Below are 18,902 nucleotides of genomic sequence, written 5' to 3'. Positions count from 1 at the left end.
GCGCTGACTACAAGGCGACGCTAAACAAAGCCTTACAGAAAAGCGCTTACCCAGTTCCCGTGGTGCAACATCTGCTGCACTCTTTGGGGCAAGGGCAAGTCTTTGCCAAGTTAGACTTGGCTCAAGCCTACCAACAACTGCCCGTAGACGCCAACACAGCCGAAGCCCAAACGATTGTAACGCACAGGGGGGCCTTCAAGTGTACCCGATTACAATTTGGGGTGAGTGTGGCACCGGGGCTGTTCCAAAATTTGATGGAACGACTTCTGCAAGGGCTCCCAGGGGTAGTTCCCTACTTCGATGATGTATTGATATCAGCCGAAAACGTAGAGGAATTGGGGGAGCGTTTAAGAAAAGTTCTGGGCATTTTCCGGTCAGCCGGACTAAAGGTTAAAGTGAACAAATGCCAGATAGGGGTAGAATCCGTCGAATTCTTGGGCTACCGAATAGACAAGAAAGGAATTCACCCCACTGAGAGCAAGGTCAAGGCAATCAGAAAGGCTCCAGCGCCCAAAAACAAAACAGAGCTACAGGCATTCCTAGGGCTAGTGAATTTTTACGCGGTTTTTTAAAAAAACAAAGCGACCATTGCTGAACCGCTGCATAAACTTCTAGGGAAAAATACTGTTTGGTCTTGGGGAAAGTCGGAAAGTAGAGCTTTCGAAGCAGTAAAAAACCTGCTCTCGAGCGACAGCCTGCTCATCCAGTATCATAGCTCATTGCCATTAGTGCTGGTTTGCGATGCCTCTCCTTACGGGGTGGGGGCTGTGCTCAGTCACAGACTGCCAAACGGCACAGAAGCCCCTATAGCCTTCTACTCCAGAACGATGTCCTCCCCAGAGAGGAACTATAGCCAGTTAGATAAGGAAGCGCTAGCAATTGTGTCAGGGGTAAAAAAATTTCACGAATATGTTTTTGGGCGAGACTTTGAAATTGTGACTGACCACAGACCGCTATTAGGAATACTGGCTGGCGACCGCCCAACGCCTGTGGCACTTTTGCCACGATTGACTCGATGGACTATTTTCTTAGCCGCTTATTCTTACAAGCTGCAGCATCGACCAGGAAAAGAAGTGGGGCATGCAGACGCGTTAAGCAGATGCCCACTACCAGGGGCGATCGAAGATCCCACTCCGGGGACGCCCATCCTGCTTATTGACTCTTTGGACTCTGGCCCAGTCACATCTAAGGAAGTAGCTCGGGCATCATACCGGGACATTATGCTAAGAACTGTACTCGGTTGGGTACAAAGAGGGTGGCCCGCTGCGCCGGGCGAACGGTTTAAGGAATTTGTAAAAAAACGTGATGAGCTCTCGGCTCAAGGGGGGTGCCTGTTATGGGGTGATCGAGTGGTAATCCCGGATAAATTGAGGGGAAAGGTATTAGACCTCCTCCACGAGGGTCATCCAGGGATCGTAAGGATGAAGGGGCTAGCAAGAAGCTATGTGTGGTGGCCACTCATGGACTCAGAGATTGCTGAGAGGGTAGGGAAATGCCAGGCTTGCCAAGAGTCCAGACCTCTACCCCCAACGGCCCCAGTCAGGGAATGGGAAAAACCCCAAGGGCCCTGGTCAAGAATCCACATTGATTTTGCTGGCCCGTTCCACGGCCAAACCTTTCTAGTGGTTGTCGACGCTTTCTCTAAATGGTTGGAGATCATACTCATGAAATCCACGACAGCCGAGGCAGTAATCGCAGCCCTGCGCCACCTATTCGCAACCCACGGGTTGCCTGACACTCTGGTGTCCGACAACGGCCCGCAATTCACGGCAGCCCAGTTTGAGGAATACTTGGCAGAGGAGGGCATCCGACATGCCCTCTCTGCGCCTTTCCACCCTGCGTCGAATGGCCTTGCAGAGCGTTCCGTCCGGAGCGCTAAGGAGGCATTGTCCAGACTCCAGCCAGGTGACTGGCAAACAAAGATAGATTTCTTTCTAGCCGTCCAGCATAGAACCCCAAGCACTGCTACAGGCAGAAGTCCAGCCGAATTATTGATGGGACGGAAGCTCCGGTGCCCACTTGACCGTTTAAATCCCCATTACACACCAGAGGGTTACAAGGGGGAGCTAGAAAAAACGAGAGAAATGGGCATAGGCGACCGAGTGTGGGCCCGCAACTATGGGGACGGCCCAAGTTGGCTCGCAGGGCAAATCATAAAAGCAACCGGTCCAAAGTCATACTTGGTCGAGTTACAAGACAACCGAGTATGGAGGCGCCACATAGATCAGATAAGGAAACGAATAGCTGAACAACCCGAGCTAGCTGAGACAGATCATGACCACTCCTTATTTGAATCCACAGCTGACCATAACCCGGGGGAGGCGCAAGACTTAGCTGAGGTCCCGGAGGTCCAGCGACGCCATCAGGTTCCCGATGGAAGCAGCAGGGAAAACTCAAAAAGTAATCCAAGGCCGGAGGGCCAAGAAAAAGAGACTGCCAGTAATCCAGGGCCCGATGGCCTAGAGAAAGAGCTGGGAGGAGAAAAAAGCCCCTCCGACCAGCTCAAAACACCACCCAGGACTGAACCGCGCAGGTCCGAAAGAACTAGGAGACGCCCAGGTTATTTGCGTGACTACGTCGAAAAATAACATGTAAATAATATGTAAATAGTGGTAAAGTGTTTTCTGGGAGGGGAGGAGTGTTATGTATCTTTAAATATTTTGGCGGGAAACAAGCACGTTGCTGATTGGTTGAAGCCGCCGGTTAAACAGTATATAAAGGGTTGTTTTTCCCCAGCCAGGTTGCTGGGTTCACCATATATTAAAGAGCTGTTGTCACTACCCTGGTCTCCAGCCTCGTTACTTCCCGAACTTAACAAACATAAATAACACAGATAAATTGACACAACTATGCATTATCAAAACATTCTTTTGGAGCACAGTTTATGGGGAAGCTCTTTTTGCACAAATGTTATTTAACCTTAATAGGATCTACTTAACAGTTGGAGAATAAAACTTGCTTGGAGCGCCATGCTGCTGGATTGTCCCCTTGATAGTTGCAAAATCCTGCAAGCCATGGAACTGAAGTACCTAGAAAGAGATTGCTCTAACTAGATAGAAGCAAGATCAGCTTATAGAAAGGTAATTATTTACATATCCAGTGTTAAAAAAGCAGCATATGTAAAACGTACAAATGTGCTTTACTGGGCTGCTTTGTTGAACTTTGTGCGTTTATTTGATTGCTTGTTTAAGCTTCATTCACCCAAGTGAAAAAGTGGACAGAGACCAAAACTTAGGGTCATCAGATTCAACTAGATTTGGAACTCTAGAAAAAGGTAATTTGATCCAATTTAGCCCCTGGTTTTAAAAGATATTTGAAAAAAACCCCCAAAATTATATTCTCCCATTATCTTTGTTGTTGTTAATTGCGAAGTCGTGTCCGACCCATCACGACCCCATGTTCAACATTCCTCCAGGCCATCCTGTCCTCTACCATCCTCTGGAGTCCATTTAAGCTCATGCTGACAGCTTCAGTGACTCCATCCAGCCACCTCGTCCTCTGTCGTCCCGTTCTTCTTTTGCCCTCAATCTTTCCTGGCATTAGGCTCTTCTCCAGTGAGTCCTTCCTTCTCATTAGGTGGCCAAAGTGTTTGATCTCCCATTATCTAATATAGGGGAATTAGACTCATTTGGTTTCTTTCTAGAACAGGAGAAATTATATAGAAACGACGAACCATTATGAAGAAATGAAATATGCTATATTTTATATAAATCAGTGCCAAGGTTTTTGAGCTTTGCTCCTTTGTCTAAAGAGATGATAACTTTATTGCATGTCACAGCAAAGGATGAAATTCATAGGGAAAAATTATACAATTATGAAAGGATGAACCAAATCATATTTCTATAAAATATTAACATTTTGAGTTACACTTTTTTAAAGTTTACTTTTTAAAGCAAGGAATCAAGCCTCTGGTGGCTCAGACTGCTAAGACAGTCTGTTTTAACACAGCTGCTTGCAATTACTGCAAGTTCAAGTCCCACCAGGCCCAAGGTTGACTCAGCCTTCCATCCTTTATAAGGTAGGTAAAATGAGGACCCAGATTGTTGGGAGGGCAATAAGTTGACTTTGTATATAAATATACAAATAGAATGAAGACTATTGCTAACATAGTGTAAGCTGCCCTGAGTCTTCGGAGAAGGGCGGGATATAAATGCAAAAAAAAAAAAAGCAAATAAATAAAAAATCTCCAGCAAACATTCTTTATGAATTACCTCAACTAATTGCAGAATGAATGCCTGGTCCCAGTTTAGTACAAACATACACAGAATGAGAGAGAAGACACATTATATTACGTGCCATTAAGTAAGCCAATAACATTTTTTGGAGTTATACAGGTAGACTTCAGCTTACAACCATTCATTTAGTGGCCATTTGAAGTTACAAGGGCACTGAAAAAAGCAATTTACGACTATTTTTCACTTACTGACATTGCAGTTTCCTCATGGTCACATGATCAAAATTCAGATGGTTGGCACCTGGCATTTATTTATGATAGTTGCAGTTCCTGGGCTCATGTGGTTGCCTTTTGCAATCTTCTAACTAGCAAAGTCAATGGGGAAGCCAGATTCACTTAACAACCATATTACTAACTTAACAACTGCAGTCCCAAAAGTGCTTTTCCAAAAGGCAACTGGCCTTTCTTGGGTTTTTTTCCCCCCCTGAAAACATTTTGCTTTACACCCAAGAAGTTCTGACTGAATGGTGGGGAATGGAAAAAATTTTCCAAAGAAAAAATTCCAGTTGGATTTTGGAAAGGCATCTTTGGGACAACCATGATCTGGATAATTGAGAATCTCCATAGATATTTAACGACTAAAGTGATTCACTTAACAACTATGGCAAAAAAGGTTGAAACATGCAGCAAAACTCACTCAACAACTTTTTTGTTTAGCAATAACAATAGCATTTAGACTTATATAGCACTTGGTAGTGCTTTATAGCCCTTTCTAAGCAGTTTACAGAGTCGGCATATTTTCCCCAACAATCAGGATCCTCATTTTACCAACCTCAGAAGGCTGGAAGGCTGAGTCAACCTTGAGCCTGGTGAGATTCAAAGTGCCAAAATGCAAGCAGCCGGGAGGCTGCAGAAGTAGCCTGCAGTACTGCACTCTAACCACTGCCCTACAACGGCTCTTGGAAATTTTGGTCAATTGTGGTTGTAAGTCGAGGATTATCTGTATCACTTTTTTCTCTGATCAGAATGCCATCTTTACAGGGAATGTCTCTGAAAGATGGGCAAATATTTTCTCCTTTCCCTTGAATTTAAAAAACGGAGGTAGCGACCTTTACTCTCAAGGGAAACTGTGGTTTCTTATGAAATAAAAGTTCTAAATTCTCTGGATTTCAAGGACACTAAAGAAGTTTCGTGATATGCATATCAACATTCCATAATGTAATACTTTACAGTCAGCTTGGTTGTTTAATGTCAATTTATAATGCTGATGCTCTCCAAACTGATCTTAGTAACGTGAGAAGTCAAATATTTGGGACATGAAATGATAATTTACAAAGACCTGATTATCATTTGGGGAAAATGACAAGTGAATATTTGTATCAGTGAATTGTGGCTATTATTAATATAATCAATTTTACCTTTCTGTATGAATCGTTAAGCAGAAGTTCATTGTATGCTGTGAAGAATCTAATATTCTTTTTACCAACTTTCTTTGGCCTGTGCTCAAACAATTGCATTTTGCTAGATGCCAGTTTAACCTGCATTCCGAATGTAGAGCTACATGGGTAGAGACACTAAGCAAACACTGTATAGATAAAGATGAGAGACTAATACCCCGAAGGTGAGGCTGTCTTGACTTGATAGTTTAATGTCACATTCGGAAAAGTATAGGCATGTCTTCTGTAAAATAGTTATTGCAGCAATCAATATGGGGTCAAGGAGGCTTGGAGCTCTGATCTTTTTGCTTTCTATTTAGTTAGTGGCCTCAAGCAAGGATATGTCCTGCATACAAAAGATAGAGAATACTTATAATCTGTTTCCTGAATTTCTCAAGATATATGACAATCATACATTGTGGAAAACTATGGGTGTCTCCTCTATGAAGATTCTCAGTCATCCAAGTCATGGTTATCCCAAAGGTGCTTTTTGAAAAGGCAACTGGACTTTTTGTTTTTTCTTTGAAGATATTTCACTTCTCATCAAAGAAGCTTCTTCTCTGAAGAAGCTGAAGAAGCTTTTTGGATGGAAGAAGCCAAACATCTTCAAATAAAAACCAGAAAGTCCAGTTGCCTCTTCAAACAGCACCTAGGGGAGTCTTGAGAAATTCAAAACCCTTAGAAGACCTAGAGAATGACCCACAGTGTTGGATGTCATATATGAGTTGTAATTGATGATATAAAGATTGAAAGCTAATACTTGGCTTGTACACAATGCACAATGCATTCTACTTACTTGCTTGGTCCAGAAGCACCAGGTGTGTGTATTTGCTGGGGAACTCAAGTGTATAGGATTGTCTCCTTCAGTTTTTCCTACAACTATCACAATTAAGTGAAGCAAGCAGGGTTAAGAGAGACTGACTGTCTCAAAATCACCCAGTGAGCTTTTATGGTTGAAAGTAGATATCAATTTGGAACTTCCCAGTCCTGGCTCAGTAGCTTAACTCCTATACCTACCTGGCTTTGCTTTTGATATATAAAGCTTTAAACAATTTATGGCCAGAATAAATAGAACAGATTGCCTTCTAATCTGCTCCCACTAAAATCCACAAAGTGCTTATTATTACAACTTTATGGTGCCTGTGGAGGAATAATCTCACCGTTCAGACTCCCTATATGTGAATATTGTTTTTTCCCCTTGTTTTCTTTCTTCTTTTTAATGTAATTTTTTATATCAATTTAAATATCTTTAATACCTGTCTTTGAATATTTTTATTTATCTCACAAGCTGCCTTGAGATGTAATTGCATAAGTGGTGTAGACATATACTAAGTAAAAACAGTTGTATATTTTAAGAGTACTTACCATGATCCGGCCGTTGTAGAATATTTTACTGTTGTAAGAAGGCTGCTTAAACACACATATGCAACACACCTGCCCTTTGGAAGTTCCAGCTGCAGTTAATGTTGTTAAGCAGACTTTTGTTCAGTTTGGGATCTTGCCCTGAGACAAAAATCCAACACTATGTGAACAGATTTTCACTTCTGCTTGGGGATTTGCTCATCTGTTCTGTTCTGTTTTGTTTGTCTTCCAACCTGCTGTTGAGTTTCCCAACTACAAAGAGCAGGTTGGGTTTTTTGTTTTTTTTTAAGCATACATGGGCTGCAAGAGAAAAAGAGAATCGCGCCCTTTTCTGTTTTGCTGGCATGAAAAGATTTACCAAAATGGTAGGTCTGGAATGTTACTCTTTTAACATATGGAATTAGAGTGAACTCGTTGGCCTTGAAGGGAAAAAAACAAAGCAAAAGAAAGACACTATTAATGGAATTCAGGAGTGGTACTGGTAGTCCTCCAGTTATGACCACAATTGAGCCCAAAATTTATGTTGCTAAGTGAAACATTGGTTAAGTCAGTTTGCCCCATTTTAGAATAGAATAGAATAGAATAGAATAGAATAGAATAGAATAGAATAGAATAGAATAGAATAGAATAAAATAGAATAGAATTTTTATTGGCCAAGTGTGATTGGACATACAAGGAATTTGTCTTGGTGCATATGCTCTCGATTAGTGTACATAAAAGAAAAGATACCTTCATCAAGGTACAACATTTACAACATAACTGATGGTCAGTATATCAATATATATCATAAGGATTGCTAGCAACAAGTTACAGTCATACAGTCATAAGTGGAAAGAGATTGGTGATGGGAACTATGAGAAGATTAATAGTAGTGCAGATTCAGTAAATAGTTTGACAGTGTTGATGGAATTATTTGTTTAGCAGAGTGATGGCCTTCGGGGAAAAACTGTTCTTGTGTCTAGTTGTTCTGGTGTGCAGTGCTCTATAGCGTCGTTTTGAGGGTAGGAGTTGAAACAGTTTATATCCAGGATACGAGGGGTCTGTAAATATTTTCACATTTATTTTATAAATATAATATAATAAATTTATATATAAATTTATATTTATATTTATAAATTTAAATTTATATATATAAATAAATATAATAAATTTATATAAAATAAATAAATTTTATAATAAATATTCACAAATATTTTATGACTTTTCTTGCCACAGTTGTTAAGTAATCTGGTTTCCCCATTAACTTTGCTTGCCAGAAAGTCAAGCATCTGAATGTTAATCTTGTTACCATGGGGATGCTGCAATATGATAAGTGTGAAAAATGGTCCTGTCACTTTTTTCAGTGACTTAGACTTAGACGTAGAATAACTTTATTGTCACTTTGAATGTACACTAATCGACATACATTAAAATGAAATTTCATTGCCTAGAGCTCTCAAAGGGTCACCACTTCCAATAGATACTACATAAAGATGACAAAATAAATAAATACAAAATTATGCATATACCCATATATATTATATGACACATATATATTATATGACCCATATATATTATCTGCTGCTTTCATTTTTGTTGTTTTATTTCTCATCCCAAAAGGGCTAAAGGGAATGTGATTGAAAGTTGAAAGCGATCTGAATGCTGTGCATCTCTAAACATCAAGTTGAAGTCTAATAAATACTGCATGAAAGCAATACTGGGCTTGTGTAAGCAGAGAAGTCCCCAAATCAATTGTCACTCCTGTAGCTACATCATCCATGATGATGTATTAAATCTATAGACAAGGGATGGGGGTGGGAAGGATGGTGAGAGAGCATTGCTAGCAATAATAGATCTCTGCCAGCGCATCAGCATCAGAGCAAATTGTTTGACTTTGATAGGAAAGTAGGAAAACCAAGACGGTATTGAAATTTCAGCTTTACCAGGGACTCAGGGTTCAGCCATGCCCTCTAAATTTGGGAGCCTATTATCTTGTTTCCGCACACCTCATGAATCAGCAATGTAATCTGCTCATGGCAAGCTTGAATGGCTCATCATTTCCTGTCAGAAGCTCTGTCAGAAAATCAGTAAGATGCCTGATTGTGAACTTGTCAGGGTGACAAACTGATAAAGAGGATGTTTTCTATTTTCACATTGCACCCAAGTACAGCACTAGCAAAGAAGAGGCACGTTTCTCAGAATGAAAATTATTACCATGGGAAACAGAAATAGGAACCAGCGCTTAATGGTTTTTAATGTGAAAAGCTATGTCTCTTTCTTCTTTTCTCTTACCTCACTATTCTTATCATTCTTTTTAGCTGTAGATAGAGAAATCCATGCAGCATCCCACACAAATGAGAAATTAATTCAGCTCTTCCGGAACAAAAGTGAATTCACATTTTTGACCAACATACAGCAGCAGGCATCAACTTCTGGAGTTATTCTGTCCATACGAGAGTTGGAACACAGGTAAGCAGGAAACCTGTCTAAATACCTGATGGCATCAAAGTGCTTTATGCATTACCTAATCACAAAACATGAAGTTTCTGTTGTAACAGATTTCTAGATCATTGTTTTCTCTTGTTAAACAGAGTTGCAGGAATATAATGTCTTCCAAATGCATTTGTTACGTCTGCTTGGCATTCTGCCAAACAGAGAAATACATTAGGATTATAAGCCTGCTTTTTGTTTTACTGATCTGCCGTTTTTATGTATTATGTTCATTCTATAATTTATTAGCTGCTTTTCAGAAAAATTTAATGCAAGACAGTTTATTGCAAGAAAAACTATCATGTGGATAATCCATAAATACTAAATTGTAACCATAAAAACAAAACTTCAACATTTAATGCACCATATTAACAATCAGAAGAGAACTAGATCTGATTCACTTACATAATCAGTGCCACAGCCAAGGGAAAAAAGGAAGTTAAATTTCTCTGTTAAATTAAGGGATGGGCTAGTATTCGAAGTAATGTACTTTCAGTAGATGATAGTCCTTACAATGAACAGAACAGGAGTTGAACAAGTTTATTGGATTGCCAGAGAATGACCAGGGACCTGCTACCTTCTAGAGATCTATACCAGATAGGTTTCTTGTTTTTAAACTCATTTATGCTGGCGATACCAAAAATGATAAAAGCAATACTAAAAGTTTCTTTTCCTTTGTGATGATATAATGATCTCCCCCATCAAATCAAATCAACCCTTTTTATTACAGTCTTTAACCAGCCTTTACATTAAAGAGAGCATTTGACCCAACAATTTGTTATTGGGAAATAACAAAGTTGAAACATAGGACAATAAAACAACAAGTCTAATTAAAAGTTGTATAGCTTGGTGAAGATATTTCACCACCTGATTTGTGAACATGTAGTTAGCAAACCTTAAAAAAATAATAAATAGAAAATTTATCATCAGAACATGTCTTGGAGGGGCATCATTAAAAGGACACCATATGAATTAACATTTCTGCCTCTCTGGAGCCACATGGGCAAAGTCTCTGTAAACAAGGAATCCCATGAAATTTTCCCACCAGTAGAGCTGATAGGGGGGCATTATAGCTGCAGTGGCGCAGTGGTTAGAATGCAGTACTGGAAGCTAGTTATGCTGACTGCTGGCTGCCTGCAATTTGGCAGATTGAATCTCACCAGACTCAAGATTGACTCAGCCTTCCATCCTTCTGAGGCCGGTAAAATGAGGACCTAAATTGTTGGGGCTGGTATGTTGACTCTGTAAACCGCTTACAGGGGGTGGTAAAGCACTGTGAAGTAATATATAAGTCTAAGTGCTATTGCTATTTCTATTAAAATGGGCTCTGGAAAAGGCCCATCTATACTTGCTTAGCATTGGATTGTATAGATACCCTACAGTAGAAGGCTTTTGTCTGTCCAACATTTAATAAAAGAATTCAGGGGGTCAATCTTGCATGCAATAAAAGTATTCCCATTTATTTTAACAGCTTGAAGCAGAAGTTACAACCCTTGTATCATCATGCGTACTTTGTGGTTGACTTCATGGATATTAAATTTATAAAAATAGAGTAGTCCTCTATTGCTCGCTTCAGTTCATTTTATATCTTGGATTCCTACAATTTTAAAAATTACATAATTATTAAATGTACCTTGTGTGACTTTTATATGACAACTTGCTTAATCTAAATCTAATAATATATTTTAGAAGTATTTTTATGCTCTTGGAAAAGAAAAATGATATTCCTGTCATTGTTCTATCAATAGGACCAGACTTTAAATGAAATGTAATTAAGAGCAGAATATCAACAGATACTGCTGGGATATCTCCATACATTTGGAGACCACCGAGGAAAAATAGAAACCCATTGTAAAGAAAACGAAGTATCAGATAGATCAGGGGTCTCCAACCTTGGCAACTTTAAGACTTGTGGACTTCAGCTCCCAGAATTCCTCAGCCACAAGTCTTGAAGTTGCCAAGGTTGGAGACCCCTGAGATAGATAAATGAGCTGGAAATAAAGATTTATTATTTGAGCCCTTGATCCTTGCAATTAGCAGTTTTTATCATCTGAGGATATGGTTTTGTTTCACTGGGTCTGTACAGAGTGATTAATTTAAGGTTGTATCAAGCAAGGATCCTAAATACATTTTTAGTAATACATTTCATTGAAACAAAGAGAGTTAGGTAAGTTGTTGTTGCCCAGCTGCTGAGACAGGAACATTATTTCTGCACTCTCCCCCCCGCCCCACATACCTTAGATTGTGTGAAAATTCACAGGAACATGTTTTCTTGAATTAAAACGAATGCCTGGCAAAAAAAGAAACACTAAACAATGGGCAAGAAATATATTTATTCCTTCAGATAGCTGTGGATTCCAAATCTACTTTGCTCACATGGACAGTGGTAAAAAATGTTGAAAATTAAGGTTCATTACACCTGCATACTTATTCATTCTCCAAATCAATGTAAAGATGTATATGAAAACCTGCTGCAAATTTAACCCTTTTCCTAAATTTCCAGAAGGTATGGCTGATGATAAGTTAAGCTTTCTCAAGTTGATGGTTGTGAAAAAAATAAAACATTAAATACAGAAGTTGTTGTGGCCGATCTTAGGAATCATACTGTTCACAATAATGTATTACAGTAGATACTGGTGCATCTTTTATATTTAAATCTCCATTGGCAAATAATTTTGAATCTGTCCTTTTGCTTCTATTTTAAAACAATGTGTTGTGCACACTGTCATTGAGACAAAAGATACTATATCTGTATATGGTTTTTATGGAAGCTTTTTTCTGCATTTATATTATTTACAGAAAGTCCATGCAATTCTAATATGTATATGAAAGTATAAGTGAATATGCATCCCTAAACATACAAATGAATGTATATGTGAATATATAGCATTAGATGTCAGCTTTGGAAGCCATATTAGGTCAGAAGCTTCCCTGCTGCCACTTTTTCATGTGTGGGAAAGTAAGAGTGGGGAGGGGGGTTTAGTAGAGGGGTTGCCATTAGACATAATAACACTCTTCCTGCCGGTCAAGGTCAGGCCAGTCCTGCTTCTGGAGAAGGAGTGGTCAGAGTGCTGTCTTGAGATTGGAAGGTTGGCGATTGGAGCATGTGATCGACTACGGAGTCGGGATGGTTTTGGTTTGATTTACTGAGGGAACCCAGACCTCTCAGATTCAGGTTTTCCCAGATGTGCCAGTTTACCTATCCTAGTAAATAGAACTTTGAAAGATGCTTGCTTTGGAATTTTTACTCGGAGTTGGGGGGTTTTCTGGAATGCTGACATTAGACAGCTTTCCAAAAATTATTGTTCAGATAGATTTTGTATAGTGTATCTTACATTGGTTGGTTTACATTGGTTGGTTTACTAACCTAATATGGTTTGACTTGGTTCAGAATATTGTGTGAACATCGGCCTCTGTAATTTGTAAAATATAATCTCTGACCTAACATTTTATACAAACCCACTTGTGTTTTTTTTAAACGACTAACCTAACTATGGTTTACCAGATTATGAACCAGGCTAAATTATTACAGCTATAAAGTCAGTTTTAATTTTAAATTGTATTGACCCAGACAAGGGGGAAAATACATGTAAACTAAAGCTTAAGCATTAAAGAAATGTATTAAAATCTAAAGCTGTAAGTAAAATTAACCGTTGTTGCACTATTAAGCATCAAATTGCTTAATTAATTTGGTGACCCCTTCTGGAGGCCTCAAATAGCTGGTCTAAGGAGAATGCTCTCATCCTCAGAGCTACCATAACTGTGAGTTAGCAGAAGCTTTATTAGGTCAGCTTGCCATGCTCCAGAAAAAAACAGAATGCAAAACCAAATGATTCTATTCCCCCAGCAGACAGAGCAAATTCCCTCCCAGCAGTGAGCGTGGCAAAACTTTAAATTGAAGGAGAGCAAAGACTCTCGTGTGAATTAGCCAAAGAATATTAGGAGTGGAGGAGAACTTTTCAAACAGCTCTTCCTTTTACAGTGGTTCTACTTAGGCCATACTGAATATTGTTGCAAAGACTCTTTTCTTCAACTCTAATCAAGCTCCATCAGAACAAGTGAGGCCAAGGGAGAATCCAAAGAATTTTAAAATCTAGACCAATGCTTAGCTTTCAGGGTAACAGAAAAAGTTCCTGTAAGTTTTCCTGTAAGGTCTGGGAGGCTTAGGAGCGTCCAGTGAAAATTAATTTGAACCAAAAATTCAGGTGGCAAAACCGCACATGAATTTTGACAAAGCTTAGTCCAGATTAGTCACAAAAAGAGACTTAAATACACTTTGGGAAACTTGCAACTGTGTTGTAGAAAGGCAGCTTGAACAGAATTTAAATCATGATAATCGCAAATCTGTGTTCTGCATACCAGGTGGCTGATTACCCTAATTCTAAATATTTTCTCTTGCAGCTGGCAAGTTATTACCACTGCAGTTAGCATATTGTAGGATAATATTTGAGAATTTGTGGGCCTGAGTAATGGCAGCCCTTTGTTGTCTCTTCTGGAAAATCAATGGGTAAAAAAAAAAAAAAAAGCCCAGATATTTAAATACCTTAATTTTGTTGGTACTAAAACTGTTGGTTTTCCAGAAGAGATAGCAGATGACAAGCCTTTTGGAGAAAACAAAACATCTTTGGCTTTATTATTATGAGAACCAGTTTTTCCTTTGCAATAGTAGGGAAAAAGGGCTCCATTTTTCTCTGGTCTCAAGTCAATTTGTCTTATAGAAAGCATGGCTGCATTGTCCAATGGTCCATTGGCTTGATCCTATTCTAAGGCATGGAATAAAATAATTAATATTAGAATTTAGAATTATTAGAATTATTTATTTATTGGCCGTGTGATTGGACACACAAGGAATTTGTCTTTGGTGCATATGCTCTCAGTGTACATAAAAAGAAAAGATACATTCATTAAGAATCATAAGGGAATTGGGGGGTTGAGGTTAGTGATGGAGTGATGGTTAATGTACAGGGATTATTGAAGATGTATAAATATAATTAATGTAGGGTCGGGTCTGACCAGTTGCCATTTTAGAACGGTGGGGAGGGAAAAAAGAGAGAGTAGGAGGTAGGAAAGAGGAGAAGAGGAAGGAAGAGGGGTAGAAGAGGGAGAAGAGTGTAGGGTGGAGGGAGGAGAGGAGGTAGATAAGAGAAGGAGAGGAAGGTTTGGAAAGTAAAAGAAGGTAGAAGAGGGAAGAAGGTTAAAAAGGGGGGTGGTGACTGGGCAGGCCCGACTAATTGTATATAACTGTACATTGGATGAATTATTTGATATGATTGTAAAAATAAAACTTTTTTATAAAAAAAAAAAGAATCATAAGGTACAACACTTAATGATAGTCATAGGGTACAAATAAGCAATCGGGAAACAATCAATATCAATATAAATCATAAGGATACAAGCAACAAAGTTACAGTCATACAGTCATAAGTGGGAGGAGATGGTGATAGGAACAATGAGAAGATTATTAATCTTCTTAATGCAGAGTTAGTGAATTAATGCAGAGTTAGTGAATAGTTTGACAGTGTTGAGGGAATTACAAGGTATAAAAGGTATAAACGGTATTAAAGATTAAAAAGAAGAAGAAAAGGAGTCAAATGCATCTTTGTTTTATCCACTTTTCAATGGGATGAAGGATGGAAGGACCCCCATCATAATTCAGTGAAGCTGCATTTAATTATTTTTATGTGTTTTTATAATCAGTAGCAATGACAACAGAGAAAGCAACCCATTTCTCCCAAAATCTATCTCCAGTGACAATATAAAGGATACTGGGGGCATCCTTTATGTATTCTATCCACAATGAATAAAACCCTGATCAAGTGTCAGTCTCTCTCCCTGAATCTTGCTTGCCTTTCTACCAGGATATTGATTTCCACTAGGCAGTCAGTTTTCCGTGGCATGTAGCTATGCTCAGTCAGAAGATACAACATTAATATATCCAATTCCTTCCCAAATTATTATAGCTGCAAGGTCTAAAGTAGTTAGAATGTATCTGCCATGATATTGTGAAGTCATACCTTGGAGACAGAAAAAGAATTGGATGACTTAATGTAATCAGTTGCAAGTCCTTGGTCCTAGGCACACCAGGCAATAATTATGAAAGAGGTGGGTAGCTGAAAAGGGAAGTGTCCTGTTTAATGGGGAAAAAAAATAAAGTAAAAAAGACAGTCAGAACATAAAATGTTTTTTTTTACATTCCCGAACTGAATATGTGTTACCATTTTGCAGTTGCATGCTTTTGCGAGTATAGAGCTTTACCCCCAGTTTTTATATTGTTTGGTTATGCCTAGCATCACCGTACAAGCAGCTGATATAGTATGCTTCCTTGAATTGTGCTCTAAAGATTGTCCCCTTTTCAACCGCTGTATCTTTTTCAATATTAATGACAGCTGAATGTATCATTGAACATATTTCTTTCTGTTTCAGCTGCTTCCTTTCCTGCCTTTTTATTTTAATAGAGATCTTCTATTGTAATCTAGGCCAGTGATGGTAAACCTTTTAGGGACCATCTTTAATAATCAGAACTTTGCACTAGCGCAAGATATAAACCCAGATTTTGCAGAGTGTATCTCCTTCCCCAGCCAGAAAAAAACAGGATTCAGAAACGTGAAACAGGAAACCCAGGGTGGAGTCCCCTCTGGACTTGGGGGAGCAGAGATAGATAGATAGATGGATGGATGGATGGATGGATAGATAGATAGATAGATAGATAGATAGATAGATAGATAGATAGAGGGTTGGAGGGCTGAGAACTTGGTATGATATGGAGCTGCTGCAGCATTTTATGCCCGTTGACTCCAACCAAGGCCCTTCACTTCCCCATGGAAAAGCTCTGAAGCTGGTGGGGAGGCAGAGAGCCTGTTGATACCATGGAAGGGGTTCTCTATCCGCTCCCCCCTTGAAGCTTTTTAGCTACTATTGTCCTACCTTGCTTCCCTCCTCCCCTTAAAACAAGGCTAGAGAACAAAGCTGGGAGGGAGTAAATCTAAGAGGGAGGGAAGAAGAGATCCAGGCAGATTCCTCTCTGAATAGCCTCTCATCCAGATTTTGACTGATTTCCTCTCTGATCCTCAGACGAACAGACCCCACCCCCCCTTTTTGACTCTGGACCGCCAGGCCTTTATTTTCCCCATTTATTGGGGGGGAAATTGGATTTTTATTGAGTCTTTCTCCCATCACATGCCAAAAGGAAAGCCATCTGGGCTTCTCCTCCTAGAAGCCCCCCTACCCTTCCCCTGCTCCCTGCTCCCTGCTCCCTTCCCTCCACCCCCCACTCAATCCCACAGAGGAGCGTGTGCTAGAAATGTGTGTTGGAGTGATGTGGGAGCGCAGCTTCTGACCCTCTGGTGCTCGGCCCGCAACCCTCTGTGCTTCTCCAGGTCTGGTTTGCTGAGGAAGGGGGAGCAACCCTGATACCTCTACTGTCCCCACAACAGCCCCAGCCATCATTACCCAGCTTCCTCAAAAGTGCGGCATATTTTAAAGGCAGCAGCTCGCATCTAGAGGTGCTGAACAGTGTCTCACAGCGAGAGCTGGGCCAGGCCTTTCTGCCATCCAGCTTGCCAATGGGGGAGCTTCTTCCAGGCCAGCCACCCTCCACTGGGCTTTTGTGCTCTGTGCTCAGCTGGGAAAGGGAACACTTCCCCACACCACCCTCTTCTTTCTCTGGGCTTCACCAATGAGGGAGGAGAAAGGCCAGGCTTGGGGGATGCCCCCACCCCACAAGATCCACCCCCACTGTTCTCTCCCAGCCCTCTTTACTGGTGGCAACAGCAAATGTACCGTGACAAAAGGGGAATGCTGTTGCCGCACAAAGGCAAGTGCAGGGGCACTTCGCTGCCATACTAAGGGTCTACCCATCGCCTCCACCACGACAGGGCAACAGCTCTTTCATACCCCTGCAGTGACAGGGCCATAGAGAGCCACAGCAGAGGGGTGAAAGAGCTGCATGGGTCGCATTGTGGCTCTGCATCACAATGGGCTTCAGGAGGAGGACTGAACTCCGCCTCCCCCATTGTGAAGCACAAGAAAGAAAAAGTTCACTCAATCAATTCCAACTTCATGAGATCTTTTTCTTTCGTAAGACGTTGGAATTGATTGAGTGAAATGCGATGGAGAAATGCATGTGCCATAGGTTCCCCATCATGAATCTAGGCTGTCCTGCAGCACTTCTGTTAACTCAAAGTTTGTAAATAGATATTGCTGCCAGTTCTGACTCTTGGTGGTGGATGAATGTACAGTTTTCTGATTTGTATAGTGTTTTGGAGGCAGGTGCAGCAGAAGAATAGTTTTTGTGATCAGCTTGAATGTACAGGTCAGGTCAACATCGACTGCATCAGTAGTGCTTGTAGCAGGATATAATAAAGCAACCATATCATAATTCACATCACACTGCTAGCCTCCAGCTTTTCAGGTGAAGTGATTTGATGCATGGTTCTAGAGCCAAGGTGTAACACTGACATTCCAAAAGATTGTTGGTTTAAAGGGCCCCTCTTTGTTGAATCTGTGTCACCATCATTGTGCTTATGGTTCTGATTGTCTATAGATTTTTGTGGTATATTTTAATTATTTTTCTTTGCTGCTTTTACAATTTTTGCTTTGCAAACTTGTTATTTTTTCATAGTTGTGTATTGATCCCGACGTGAAAAATTTAACTGACTACCAACAAGAAGGGTTTTCTACGTTAGTGAAATAATCTCTCAATATTTCTCAGTTTTGAGATATTTGTTTTGTCCTAACAATTCAGGGAGAACCTGCTATTGATGATATATTGTCATTGCATTTGAAAGAGGTGGTTCTTGTTGATGCAATGTACTAGGGATCTGGCACACAAGTATGCTGTTCACTTTCATTTTGTTGTTGTTGTTGTTAGTTGCGAAGTTGTGTCTGACCCATCGCGACCCCATGGACAACGTTCCTCCAGGCTTTCCTGTCCTCCACCATCCTCTGGAGTCCATTTAAGTCACGCCTACTGCTTCAGTGACTCCATCCAGCCACCTCGTTCTCTGTCGTCGCATTCTTCTTTTGCCCTCAATCTTTCCCAGCATTAGGCTCTTCTCCAGTGAGTCCTTCCTTCTCATTAGGTGGCCAAAGTATTTCAGTTTCATCTTCAGGATCTGGCCTTCTAAAGAACAGCTCTATTAAAAAATTATTTCTGCTTGGAACAGTGTGGGTTAATGTAGGAGCTATCCTTCTTTTAACAGAAAACTTAATTCATATGATATGAAGTCACAACAGTATTAACAAGGCATAAATAATCAATGTAAATCAAGACATAAATCGCAGTTGCTTCATAGGAATAAGGTGTGAGTTGTAGAGACAGAGGCATGGGAGAAAATGTTCTCAAAGATTAAATAAGCATTTCAAAAGCAGTAGAATATGGCATTTTTGAAACAATTATTTAAATACTTTATACCAGTCTTTCCCAACCTGGTGCTCAGATGGGGTGGACTATAAACTCATGT

At 40.1% G+C, this 18,902-nt stretch overlaps 1 protein-coding gene across 1 annotated transcript in view; it reads left to right on the top strand.

Moving 5' to 3' along the window:
- Positions 1–18,902, top strand: part of NELL1 (neural EGFL like 1) — a 634,915-nt gene that overhangs the window by 102,801 nt on the left and 513,212 nt on the right. Inside the window, exon 3 of the mRNA XM_058161221.1 lies at positions 9,270–9,420. Coding sequence (XP_058017204.1) covers positions 9,270–9,420 — 151 coding nt within the window. The remainder of the gene's footprint in view (positions 1–9,269; positions 9,421–18,902) is intronic.

The sequence above is a fragment of the Ahaetulla prasina genome, chromosome 1 (genome assembly GCF_028640845.1).
Source record: "Ahaetulla prasina isolate Xishuangbanna chromosome 1, ASM2864084v1, whole genome shotgun sequence".
Classification (NCBI taxonomy): Eukaryota; Metazoa; Chordata; class Lepidosauria; order Squamata; family Colubridae; genus Ahaetulla; species Ahaetulla prasina.
The sequence above is the reverse complement of the archived record's forward strand: the minus strand, read 5'-3'. Positions and strand labels throughout refer to the sequence as shown.